This window comes from Bos indicus, chromosome 25, assembly GCF_029378745.1.
Source record: "Bos indicus isolate NIAB-ARS_2022 breed Sahiwal x Tharparkar chromosome 25, NIAB-ARS_B.indTharparkar_mat_pri_1.0, whole genome shotgun sequence".
NCBI classification, from domain to species: Eukaryota; Metazoa; Chordata; class Mammalia; order Artiodactyla; family Bovidae; genus Bos; species Bos indicus.
Genome location: NC_091784.1, coordinates 33856970 through 33869901, shown reverse-complemented (window position 1 = coordinate 33869901; position 12932 = coordinate 33856970). Strand labels below are relative to the sequence as shown.

Genomic DNA, 12932 nt, shown 5'->3' with positions numbered 1-12932 from the left:
GCAAAGCATTTTAAAACTCTGGTGTCCAAGCCGTCGTGTCATGTCACCTCTCAAAACTTTTCACTGAACAGTGCTGAGTTCAGTGAGAGGAAGGTGTTCTCTTAATCTGTTGCATTGTCACACCTAAGAACATTGTATGTACTTTGTAACACCCAACTGCATTTACATGTCCATTATCATTTAGACAGGCTGACTCGGTGTAGTTTAATAAAAGTATCAGCGTCTGTTCCTTCTATTTGATGTGTAACGCTTCCTATCCTTTTGGCTTTTTGCACCTGTTGTATTATTTTGCTCTTGGATACATAGTGAAGTTGAAAGTGAACCAGTGAAGTTGCTCAGTCATGTCCAACTCTGCCATCCCATGGACTGTAGCCTACCAGGCTCCTTCATCCATGGAGTTTTCCAGACAAGAGTACTGGAGTGGGTTGCCATTTCCTTCTCCAGGGGAGCTTCCCGACCCAGGGGTTGAGCCCAGGTCTCCTGCTTTGCAGACAGACGCTTTACCGTCTGAGCCACCAGGGAAGCCCTCTTGGGTACATAAATCTTATAATTTCTACATTTCGGAGAAATGTTCTGCTTCAGTTATTTTACTAAAAAATCCTTTTTACAAAAGCATATTTAAAAAATATTGCTTCTTCATTATATGCTGTTTGTACTAGCTGATATTAACTGGTATATTTTTTTGGATTCATTTGTGGTTAAAATTTCAAAGGAAGGTCTGCCTCTATCTATATTATTTCAAAATAATATATTGTTAATATATCCTTGCAGTTTGGGTTAAGTAAAGTACTGACATCTTTGGTGTTCTTTTCCTTTCGGTTCTTTTGTGCTATTTTTCTTTTGATGCCATGATAATAAATGGAATTTTAAAATAGTTATAAAAACTACAGAGTAATATTGGTGTATTCGATTATTAGGCTTTTCTGCCATCTGTGCTGAATCCTTGTCACTTCATAATTTTTTCCTTTCTCTTTTTACCCTTAAAGCTCAAGCTATAAAAGCCAAAGGTCCTGTGACGATCCCGTACCCTCTTTTCCAGTCCCATGTGGAAGATCTTTATGTAGAAGGACTTCCAGAAGGAATCCCCTTTAGAAGGCCATCAACTTATGGAATCCCTCGCCTTGAGAGGATATTACTTGCAAAGGAAAGGATTCGTTTTGTGATTAAGAAGTAAGACTCTTAAACTTTTTCTTTGACCTTGATTATTGCATCTTTTTATATTGTTGACAAATACTCACTAGCCACTGAAGTGAAGTGAAGTTGCTCAGTCGTGTCTGACTCTTTGCGACCCCGTGGGCTGTAGCCCGCCAAGCTCCTCTGTCCATGGGATTTTCCAGGCAAGAATACTGGAGTGGGTTGCCATTTCCTTCTCCAGCGGATCTTCCCTACCCAGGGATCGAACCCAGGTCTCCTGCATTGTAGGTAGACACTTTTACCGTCTGAGCCACCAGGGAAGTCTGCTAGCCACTAGGTGCTATATTTAAAGTAAGTTGTTGTTTTATTTTCTGCTTTTCAGTGTGTCTGTGTGAGTTTTGACATAGTTGGCTTTTGGAATATGAACACCTGTCCAAAAGTACGTGTATCATTTGGAAGTGTATCTGCTTCCATTTAAAAATGGCAACCACATAACACATTTCCATATTTTCTACCAACTAAAATTTTATTAAGATTACAATAAAAGTTTTAAAAAGCTATCAGGATATTTATCAATATATTCAGCAAATGTAGATGTATGGAAACTTTCTCTTAGCTACATGAAGCAAGTATTAGATGCATTTGTAAATGGGAACAACTGGAGACTAATTGTCTTTGGAAATTATTAAATATAATTGCTGAACTAAAATTTTCAATGAAAAGTCTAGAAGATTTGTTAGTATTATAATTTATAAAGATGATTATTTACATGAGACATGAGAAAGACTAGTGAGTCCTTATCTAGTGACATCTGTTTGTTGTTGCATCGCTAAGTCATGTCCAACTTTTTGTGACCCCATGGACTACAGCTCGCCAGGTTTCCCTGTCCACTATCGATCTGGAGTTTGCTCAAACGCATGTGACATCTGACTTAATGTGAAAAGAGAAGGAAAGTGTCAAAAACGCATAGCATTTATTTTCCAAGCCTAAAAAAACGTGTGGAGCAGGATAAATGAGAAGAAAACAAAGATATATGCCTAGTCACATTTCATAAAGTTTCAGTGCCCTAAGGATAAAGGCAGAAGGTTCTAGGTTCCAGAGAACAAAACCATGTCACAATAAGGAATGAAAATTACACTGATGTCATGTCCTTGGTTTGAGCGGTAACAGATATAGCACTGTTAAGTCATTCTTTCCAAGTTCTATGTGAAAATGAGTTGAACCTTCAGTTCTGTAGCCAGACAAACATGTATGAAATCAGAGATTCCAGCATGAAAGAGGTTGGGTAGCAGTTGGGATGTCTCCAGCAGTAAATAACAGAAACCCTCCTTCCGGTTGGACTGATACTGTCAGTAAGCTTCTTATGTCACCTAGCTGGGAGATAGGAGGATTAGAACAGTGAGGCTCTGCTTCTGCTTCTCTCCAGATTCTTCCTCCTTATGCTGCTAGCTTCCTTAGACTAGTTCTGAGTCTGGATGCAGCAGTTCCAGGAATTGCAGCCAGACGCATCTACTGAGGAGAGGCGCTAGCTGCCTGTGAGAGCAGGAAAACCCGACTTCCCTTTGGTTCAGTTTGTGTCAAATTCCTCAGTCAGGCGCAGGCCTGGGAATGAGAACACCATGATGGGTTTATTCTGTAGTCCTCACTTTTCAGCGGGGGTGGGGAGAGGTTCACTTATATACGTGACTTTGATTGTTAAGTTCTAATATGGATATCTTTTTGAGTTATGTGCATATTATAACTGATTTAGTTTTTTCCTGACTTTGGGCTATAAATAGTAAGGTCAGAACAGCAGCAGGATAGTCATTTGCAGAAATGTTGATATTCTTTATTCTGGTTGGGAAAATGGAGACATTAACAAACACCTTGACCAAAGAGTACAACCAAGCAGACGTTCTTCTGCGTTGGTATTACGTAAGGGAACAACAGAATTTAATGAAGGATGAAAAAGACTCGAGACCCCTCAGTTAATAGGCGAGTCGTCCTCTACAGAGAAGCTTGTTATTAACAGATACTCTACTTTCAAACAAATGATAGTTTAAAGATTTTGGCCTCCATTTTCCATGATCAATCAAATGCTGCCAAGTGTAACTCTGCTCACACGGGACCACGTGGTAGGCAGCCACGCAGACCAGCATTGGCATCACCCGAGAGCTTTGCAGACACCGAATCTCAGATCCTACCTAGACCTTCTGGATCCAGCCTGTCTGTGCTGCGGGCCCCCGGTGATTCCAGTGCTTATTAAACTGGAGGCTCCTGGGCGTGGGGAACACGCTCTGAAGGCTGAATGATGACAACGGCAGTCCAGCGCCACGTGTCCAGTAGAGCCCAGCACTTTACCTGACTGTCCACGCCTTTTTTTCCTTTTTTTAAACAGATGAGGGACTGTGGCAATGAGAAGGAGGAAGTAAATATTTCATAGTCTCTCATGAAACTGAATGGTAAACAAAAAGGGCTTATTGTAAAACCCTGACACTAGTCCTAGGCAGGAATCGTAAACAACCTTCCTCCCCGCCTCTCTCTCTCTCTCTCTCTCACACACACACACACACACACACACACACACACACACACACACACACACACTGAGATATTAAGAAGCATATAGTTTTCAGAACTCTTATACTGTCATTTTCTTACAGTGCTTCTTTTTAATTTGTTAGAAGTTTCAATTTTTTTTAATAACTAAGGAAAATATGCTGATTAGTTTGTAGATTTTGCTTGTTGTTAATATTAAAGCATATAAAACTATATATTTGGTATTTAAATCTTTGTGCAAGTTCATCACAAGGTACTCATGCCTTGCCCATTCTGTTCAAGTCCTTTTGGTATCCTCATTTATTGGAAGCCATCTTCCACGTTTGGAAAATACTTAGTCACCCTTTCTCCAAATGTTAAATGTGGTTAGTCTTGATACACATATACTATTTGTTTATTGAAAGGGGTGATTCTATCCTTCAGCAAGTGTTTTATTTCACAGCTCCTCCATTACCTTAATCCTGTATTAGTTTCCGGCATTTCTGAGATTACAGTTAATACATTGTCATGCTTCTCTGTGATCCCACTCTCCTGCCCCTGCTCTGTTACTTGAGGATATTACAATAAAATAGTGATACATAAGTCAGATTGTGCAAATTTGTTGGAGTGTTTATGTATTTGGAAAATTTTTAAAGCATGTGTATTCTGAAATATATTTAGTTCAGTTAGTTTTGAAATTTATTTAGGATTTTTATAACTAGATTATAGATAAGTTAAAGTAAGTTATCCTGAATGTAAAGTGAAATTGAAGAATCTCATTTAAAATTTTGTAGTTTGATTCTTTTGGTGTTCTGCTTTTGTAAAATACCTTTGATTTACCAAGTTAACTGTTTTGTGTGTGTGTGTTTGAGGACATATGTTCCATGAAGACCATTATGAAACAACTTGCAGTTACCAAGTTGTCTTAAATATCTTAGGATTTAATTATGCTCAGGAGTCCAGGCTATCTTTTGAAAACTGGCCTTGAAAACTCAATTACTATATAAGTGCTAGCAGTTACTACTTTTGCTGAATATTGATGGGGTAAATATTTAGTAATTTTTCTCACCTTTCAGGCATGAACTTTTGAATTCAACACGTGAAGACTTACAGCTTGATAAACCAGCTTCAGGAGGTAGGTCTTCAGTCTTATGTCAAATTGTATGCTAAATCAGAACATGATATACAAGGAATATTGTTGTAGATTCTCGAGAATAATCTTTTCTTCTCAATAACTCATTAGAAATAAATGTAAACATCACATTTTTGGGTAGACTATAAAAGGACGATGTCTGTTCTCCATTGAGATGAAAAATTTATCTGGCGTAATGTGTTCAACGTTTATTATGCTAGTCTAGATAATCAGTTGAATGATGATCAATCCTGATACCCACAACGTAAAGTCTTAGCACAGAAAGCCATGAGCATCATCACTTGTTGGTTAAATGTGTTTTGAAGGAAATAGAGTCATGATTTGCTCTCTTAGTTGCTTTTGCTCTGTAGTGGAGGACTTTGGGTGGGGACATAAAATGACAATTTTATCACTTACAGTTGGTATAATAAAAGGATTGCCAGCATTATCATAGCCCCAAATGTAACAAAACTGCCTGCTAGCTGTTCTTTAGTGAAATGGATTCTCTTTCTAGCTTTAAGGATGACATGGTATAGTACCATGTAATATTACTATTAAATTATAAATTTTCATTTTGTCATTGTTTTGTGAGTTTTTACACTTTTCATTCAGTGTCAGCACTGTTTTAATAAACACATTATGAAATCTTAGAAATAATTTTAGAACAGGAAAACAATACTGCCTACTTAATAATTTATTTCATGATATTTAGTAGTTTTATTAATGTCATCAAACTAAAGAATTTGTGTATGTTACTCTTACAGTCAAGGAAGAGTGGTATGCCAGAATCACTAAGTTACGAAAGATGGTAGATCAGCTTTTCTGTAAAAAATTTGGTAAGTCTAATTTCCTCCCTAGCTAAAGTATTAACAGAATAATTTTTCCAAATTTTGATTTTTAAGAAAGTAGATACCATGGATGGCTCATCTCCAGCTCTCTTTTATTGTTTGCTTTTTGAACATATATTGTGAAAAGTTTTAAACCTGTGTGGAAGGGGAGAGAACATTGTGGTGAACCCCCATGTCCTCTGGACTAAATTACTGATACTACGGACAGGCTTTTCGGCACGGAGCGGTTCGCAGACAGGGCGTCCTTGTAGCAGTGTGCCGCAGTGGAGTGTGGAGGGCCGCCAGAGGCGCCCTGTCCTGGAGGGCGGGCAGTGTCTGCAGTGCTTGCTGTGCTTCCTATCGCCAAACAGTTACAGTCCTTTGCTTTGGTTTATCATTGTGACGGCTTTTGTTACTTTCTTACTTAAGCATTTTCAACTATTCTTATGGCAAGTTTCAAATGTTACTGACACTGCATTTCTTTCCACCTCACTGGCTGTCCTCTTCATTCCTTCCTCAGCTCTTGCCTTAAGTTCAGTCTTTACATTTTGGACGCTACTCCTCAGCTCAGTCCTGAGCCCTCTGGCTGTGCTTTCTCCGCAGTTAGTCTCACTCTGTCTACCTTAAAAATGGTGTATCGTCTGTATTGAATAGTGACTTTCACATTCAAGTTTCTAGCCCTGAAAACTCTTAACACTGGACCTGTGTATTCACCCAGCTGGTTGGCAGCTCCTCCGACTCCATGCATCCCAAGTCGAGTCCTTGACTCCCCCTGCAGCCGTCCCTTTCCCCGTCCTCCCAGCGCCACCACCCTCCCCCGGGCGTCCAGGCCAACGGCCTGCAGTCATGAGTGATTTCCTCATTTCCACAAGGCCCCCTGCTGACTCGACAGGGACAACATAGTGCAGACCGGTGTCTTTCTGTGCCTCACTGCTGTCTCCCTGTAGTCAAAGCCGCACCCCAAAGCAGCGGCTTTCAGTCTCACTGAGAACTCACAGTGGAGCTTGTCACTGTGCTCTGTGGCTTCCCTCTGTGCTGTGAGTGAGTCCCGCAGCCCTGATCCCGGCCGGCCCGCCTTCCTGCTCGCTCACCTGGGTGGCAGCTGTAAGGACCGCCTGCTTGTCCTTTACGTTTGTCAGGGCACGCCCTCCTTGGGCCGCTGCCCTGTCAGCACCCTTGTTTCTGGAACGCTCTTCCCGCAGACGTGTGGTGCCTGCCCTTTCTCTCGGTGTACGTGTCTTTGGAGAGGTCTTCACAGGTGCTCATCTGACGTAAACCATGAAGCACACTCTGTGTCATCATGCTTTAATTTCTCTTAAAGGACTAATGGCTGCCTTTTTCCTTCCACTGTAATACAATTTGTACAACAGCCCACATCTCATGTGTCTTGGCTGTTTGTAGAACAGTGCTTGGTGCCTGAGCAGATGATCAACAAATACTGAGTGGACCAATGTCATTAAAAACTACTGAGAAATTACTGAACCTTTTAGTCATACAGTGTACTTGGGGCCTCACTGAATTATAAAACTGCAAAGATCAAAGGAAGCCCAGAAGTGCCACAGAGAATCACGAGGACACAGGGCTTTTCTCAGTTTTGTGAAAGAAACCATGTGAGTTTTACCACAAAAAGTTGAAGTCTCCTGGGTGCAGATTCTTGCTCCTCCCCTGGTTTCCGAGAGTGGTGTATGGCTCTGGCTTCTACAGACCCAGGAAACCAGCTTTTAGGTGCAGTTCAATTGGCAGCTACAAACTTAGTCCGTTTAATTGTTTGCTGTTTTCAGAATCCATGTACTTCAGTTTTACGTACATGGTTTAGCTCCCTGAGACTCTTAATGCCTTGAGGAAAAGACAGGATTTAAGTTTTCCCCCCTCATTATCCTTGATTGCCCAGCATGAATACTTGGGTAGCTTAATGAAAATTTACCTCTGTGTGCTTCTGGTCAGAAATCAGCTAAGGAACAATGAAGAATCTACGCTTTAAAAATCACTATATTTCCAAGTCATTTAGTGAAAGATTGCGAACGTTATCATTAGAGATGCCACCATGGTATTGTCCTAATTCATAACTAGTTGGCATAGATAACGGGCATCTACAGGAACAGGCTTAAACTTTAGCCTCTAGGACGTTTAGTTCTAGAAATCGAACCTGGTCTGTAAGAAACAGCCAATCCTAGTAGATCATTGGTGCTTGCTAGTAAGCTGACTTTTCCTTCATGGAAGAAGAAAGCTGTGGCTGTGATAGTATAGTCACAGAAAGAAAAATTGGCCAGTAGGAAATACTTTGGCATCGTAGCAGAGCTAAGAAAATAGATAAGAGATTGTGTGAGATGGCAGGGGAGGAAGGAGGCTTCAAAGGGAGTGGATATATTTATACTTAAGGCTGAGTTGAGTTGCTGTAGGGCAGAAACCAACGCAGCATTGTAATTAATTATTACAATTAAAAATTTAAAAAATAAATAAGAGTTTATACATTATTACATTACAAACAACAAAATTCTGCTCCTGGCCTTTACTTAAACTTTAGAGAGAGAGAGACACCAGCAGAATTGTTGCTTTCTTCAAGGCTCCTGACAAGGAAAGAGGAAAACTTAAGATTGTTGATCATATCAAACCCAAGTCTTGAAAGTTATGCTGCAGATCAGCACCTGTGAACCCCTGTGTGTCTGGTGCTGAGAACTCAGCCCCACAGAAGATAGTGAGTGCTTCCCCCCGTCCCCAAGGATTCGTTTATAGATTAGGGTGATACGCATAGCGAAGCAGCAAGTAAATATGTAGTATATTAGAAAGCATTAAGTGCTCAGGAAAAAATTAAGCAAAGTTAAGCAGAATGACTCTGGAGACAGGACAGGTTACTTAATACAGAGCAGACCTTGTTCATGATGAGATGAACGCTAGTGCACTTGACCTTCCCCCTTTCTGTAACTTGTGCTGTTTCTTAGCTCCAACAATTGGGTTCTTTTTTATTTTACAGGAAGTTTTGTTAGAATTAAGTTTGTGTCCTTTATTGTTACATTTAGCGGAGTAACTGTAATACATATTACTCCCAGGTGTGAGTGTGAAAGCCTTTACCGTGTTTTCAGAGGTAATATTTCTTTAAACAGCTCTGATCTAAATTACATTGTATTTGGTTTTTCAAATACACACTCCTTACTTATGTTGTCGGGATCCTATAATATAGTAGAACCGTTCAGATTTGGTACTGATGAAATGAAGGAAGGAATTAAGGCAGAAGGCGTTTGAATTTGAGAGGAAAGTCAAAGTGAGAGTCAAAGAAATACAGATTCTTCAAGAAGGCACTCTTTTTTTCAACCGTCAGATTATAAAATAATTAAATGTAACACACAGGATACAAGGGACACCTACAAATGCCGATATTTTGTAAATTGATTCTTTTCTTGTTACACCTCTGTTTGGATGTGGTTTAAAGTTGAATTAGTAATTACATTTTTACATTTTAAAGTTTCAGTGCTGCGCCTATTCAGAAACAGAATAGTAAGATGCATTCCTATATTCCTGTTTTTGTATTTAGTGATTGTTAAAGTCATTTTAAAGATGCTTGTTTAAAAATTGACATGTCCTTTATTATGGATTTTTTTTAATATAATTTCAACGAAAATTTAGTCTCCAGTCTTCTGAATTGCTTTTCTTTCATAAAGCTGAAGCCTTAGGGAGCACCGAAGCTAAGGCTGTACCTTACCAGAAATTTGAAGCACACCCTAATGACCTCTACGTGGAAGGACTGCCAGAAAACATTCCTTTTAGAAGTCCCTCGTGGTATGGGATCCCAAGGCTGGAAAAGATTATTCAAGTGGGCAATCGAATTAAATTTGTTATTAAAAGGTAGGATTATAATTGGCAGAAACATTTAATGTTGTCTTTAAGAAAAGTTAATTTCATAAAAATGGGCTTTCCCCCCTCCCAATTGGACTTTACTCCCCATATTTAAAACTGAGGTATTACATTTAGATTCAGTTTTCAAGCAGGTGTCTCTGTAGTACCAGGTACCAGATATACAAAATTGGACCCAACAGAAACTCAGTCCTTGGGAGGCTTACTGCATTGATCAATACAGAAAAGCGCCAGCTTTGGGAAAGAGGGCCAGGGTAGCATGCAGATGGTTCAGTTGTGCACAGAGGATGCAAGAAAGGGGGTTCAAATGAAGGACATAGCATAAGTAGGTCAGGGAAGGGAGGTGGCAGATGGCCTTGAATATTCAGATAACCACACAGTGTGTGTGGAAGGGAGTGGTGCCCTTGAGGGCATGATACACTGAGACGGCCCTGGGGAGGAAGCCTAGCTCTATGTCCTGTACAGTCAGTGAAGGGTTGAAGAGGTTTTAAAGCTGATTCCTCTTAAAACAATTTGAACTGGATCTTAAAAGGGTCAATCTGGCTTGAGTTTGGAAGATAGCAGAATGGGTAATTTGAGGGCAGAGTATGGGATCAGAAGGCCCATTTAATACAGAAGAATTGTCCTTGAGGTAGAATTTGCTTGCTAATTGGGGTTGTGCATTTTTGTGTCTATTTGTTGGGACGAGCTTCGGGGTGACAAAGCCGAATACATCTACCTGTATTTTACTCTAGTTCACCTGAAGGATGAAACCCGAGGTTGAACTGGGATGGGGCCAGACACAGCTGTTTTGCCACAAGTTAGCCTAAAATGCCTTTGAGGACGAATAGGTGGTCCCACCTGAATCTTTGTAAATTGCTATTTTCAAAATAATCTAGTCACCAAGATGATTTTTTATTCACTGCAGTTGAAGGTAGAATGAACCATATGGGAAGTAAAGGCGGTCTTAAATGCTCTCATCCTGATACCAATTGTATTTTTATAGACCAGAGCTTCTGACGCACAGCACTACTGAAGTTACTCAGCCCAGAACGAATACACCAGGTAAGAAAGTTGTGAGATCCTTTTTAAAAGCTGGTATATCAGATAGTTTCTAAGCTTTCATTAAACTTTTAATGCCATAGAATTGCTCTTTTCTCCTTTCCACTCAAAAAAATGTTTCTTGGAAGATCAACACAGGCACTCCTTGTTTTATCAAGATGAACATACCAGTTTGGAACAAACTTGAGCTTTGAATTTAGACCCGTGGTGTTCAGTAGAAATACAGCGTGTCACAAATGCAAGCCATGTATGTCATGTAAAGTTTGTACCTGGTGCGTTAGTTGACCTTTTTCGTTTCATTTATTTACACCCTTTGTTTGAATCTCCGGTGTGTATTGTGTGCTTCCAGCACCTCCCAGTTCAGGTGGCCACATTTCAAGTGCACAGCTGCCCACACGTGGCTGACGGGCCAGACCACGAGATTTAGACCTTCATCTTTTCACGAGGCCCTTGGTTTTAAAATGACAGATACTGTGATTGCAGCAGCTGTGCTGATCCTGCCCAACAGAAAAGAGCTTGAAAAGTCTCGGTTTCAGTTAGCAGAATGGTTTTATTTTCTTTATCTGAGGTATATAACTGTGCTTTTCTTTCTTTCTGATGTTTTTATTTTCCATTCCATAATGTCAGATAAAATGACCATAACGTGTAGGTCTGCATATTAGGTTCTGTACCCTTAGGAACTTCTGTTGCTAAGAACCAATAATGGGTTCTTCTGAATTTTTGTTGTTAAATCTTTTCCCATTCCTTTTTTTTCTTTCTTTTGTCTTTGCAGTTAATCATTCTCCTAATGCTAAGGTGAACTGCTGTCCAAAGTGGGTTATTTGTCTGTACTAGAGTACTGATTCTTGAGTTTTAGGTACCTGGGTGCAGCTGGTGAAAGTCATCAGTATGCTCAACAGATGGTATAATCTTTTTGTGTTCATCACGGCATGAGACGTATTTGAAAAAAAACTATACTAGGGAAACAGACCATCCTGTGCCTAGAATTCTGCCAGGGAGAAGAGGTAATGCTTAATTTCTCAGGTTGAATGCAGCTTCATCAGTCCAGCAAGTTCTTCAGAATGCATTTGGCTTAGGCAAAGAAACAAGATATTGGTGGCAGATTGGAGACTGGATGTGACAGAGACTTTACTGAGCAACGTAATTCAAACAAAAACATTCCCAAAGGTAGAGCTGTGGCGTCATTAGTCTGAATGTGAAGGAAGTCTGCGTGTGAGTCTTCATTTCTCAAGACAGACCTCAAGTTCAAGCTTGTGATCATTGTGATGACTGATTTTATTAGGAGAGTTTCTCGTAGTGACTGTGAACTGAGGATGTTCAACTTGTATCATTGGAACAATCTGTAGGCACCATAGAAGTTACTCTGAGGATTAAGTGATAGTTTCAGCAGTACTTGATCTGCTGTTCTCTGGCATAGACAGTTACAGGCCTTGTATCTGAAGACACTCCATTCTCTCAGTCATTAACAGAACTTGGCCTTCGGCCATTCGTAGACCTTGGAAAGAATCAAAGCTTGTCCTTCTTCATTCCTACAAAACGGTATTTGGTCTGCCAGTGCCCTGGGTGTTAGTCTTGCCAGGCTAATTCAGGTCCTTGAGTAACTGACAGAAGTGTTGTGTCAGTCGTTGCCATCAGAGACGCCTGCCTGACTCATAGGTGACAGCTGTATGCTGAAGGACACCTAAGGGCACTTGGTTCTCAGTCTGGGGAAAGAGAGAGGTCTCGTGTGCGAAAGCTGTGGCACTAGCCAGGTAATTGAGCTTTGCAGGGGAAGAAAGAGAAGGTAGTTGGTGCTTGGGTGGAATGGTGCAGAAATCTGTTTGTATTGGCATAGAAATACCAGAGAAGGAAGTGCAGGGTGAGGCAGAAGGGGAGCGCCAAGTTGGCAGATGCCCTTGACCCTAGAGAAGGGAGACTGCCGATTGGGTAGGAGTATTCCGATTTGCTTTATACCAGACTGACTTTGTCTAGTTGAATGGCTGAGTTACCATATTAAACCCTTGAGATGCTAGGTTTTCTTTTAAAGAAAAGGTTTTAAAGTACTTTCTTGGTAAAAGTAAAGGAAAAGAAGGAGTTTCTGAGGCTCCCAACCTTGAGCCTCAGAACGTTTCCTGCCACCTCACCCACAGACATGGCTGTGGGACTATTCATGCGCTCTCTGCCCTTTTCTCTAAATTACTCTCTCTCACCCTCCTTCCTCATCCAACACCTCCAAGCATCCTCCACGGTCCCCAAGATCACCTCTATCCTCTGCATCCTCACCTCCACCAAACAAGCTCCGATAATCTGTCCAAGTGATAACCCTACCTATCTTTTCTAATAGCTTATTTTTCTTTATTTTTATGTTGTATTTAAAGGGATATCGTTGTCTTACAAATAAAGGGTAAGGAAATAAACCAGATTACAGATGTGAATAGTGCTCAGTGACACCT

At 40.5% G+C, this 12932-nt stretch overlaps 1 protein-coding gene across 8 annotated transcripts in view; it reads left to right on the top strand.

Annotated features, from left to right (window-relative positions):
* Positions 1-12932, top strand: part of GTF2I (general transcription factor IIi) — an 82763-nt gene that overhangs the window by 54601 nt on the left and 15230 nt on the right. For all 8 annotated transcript variants that reach the window (XM_019987533.2, XM_019987532.2, XM_070780001.1 and 5 more), the window contains 5 exons: positions 987-1170; positions 4728-4786; positions 5548-5619; positions 9267-9450; positions 10445-10503. In XM_019987533.2, the coding sequence (XP_019843092.2) occupies positions 987-1170; positions 4728-4786; positions 5548-5619; positions 9267-9450; positions 10445-10503 (558 nt within the window). The remainder of the gene's footprint in view (positions 1-986; positions 1171-4727; positions 4787-5547; positions 5620-9266; positions 9451-10444; positions 10504-12932) is intronic.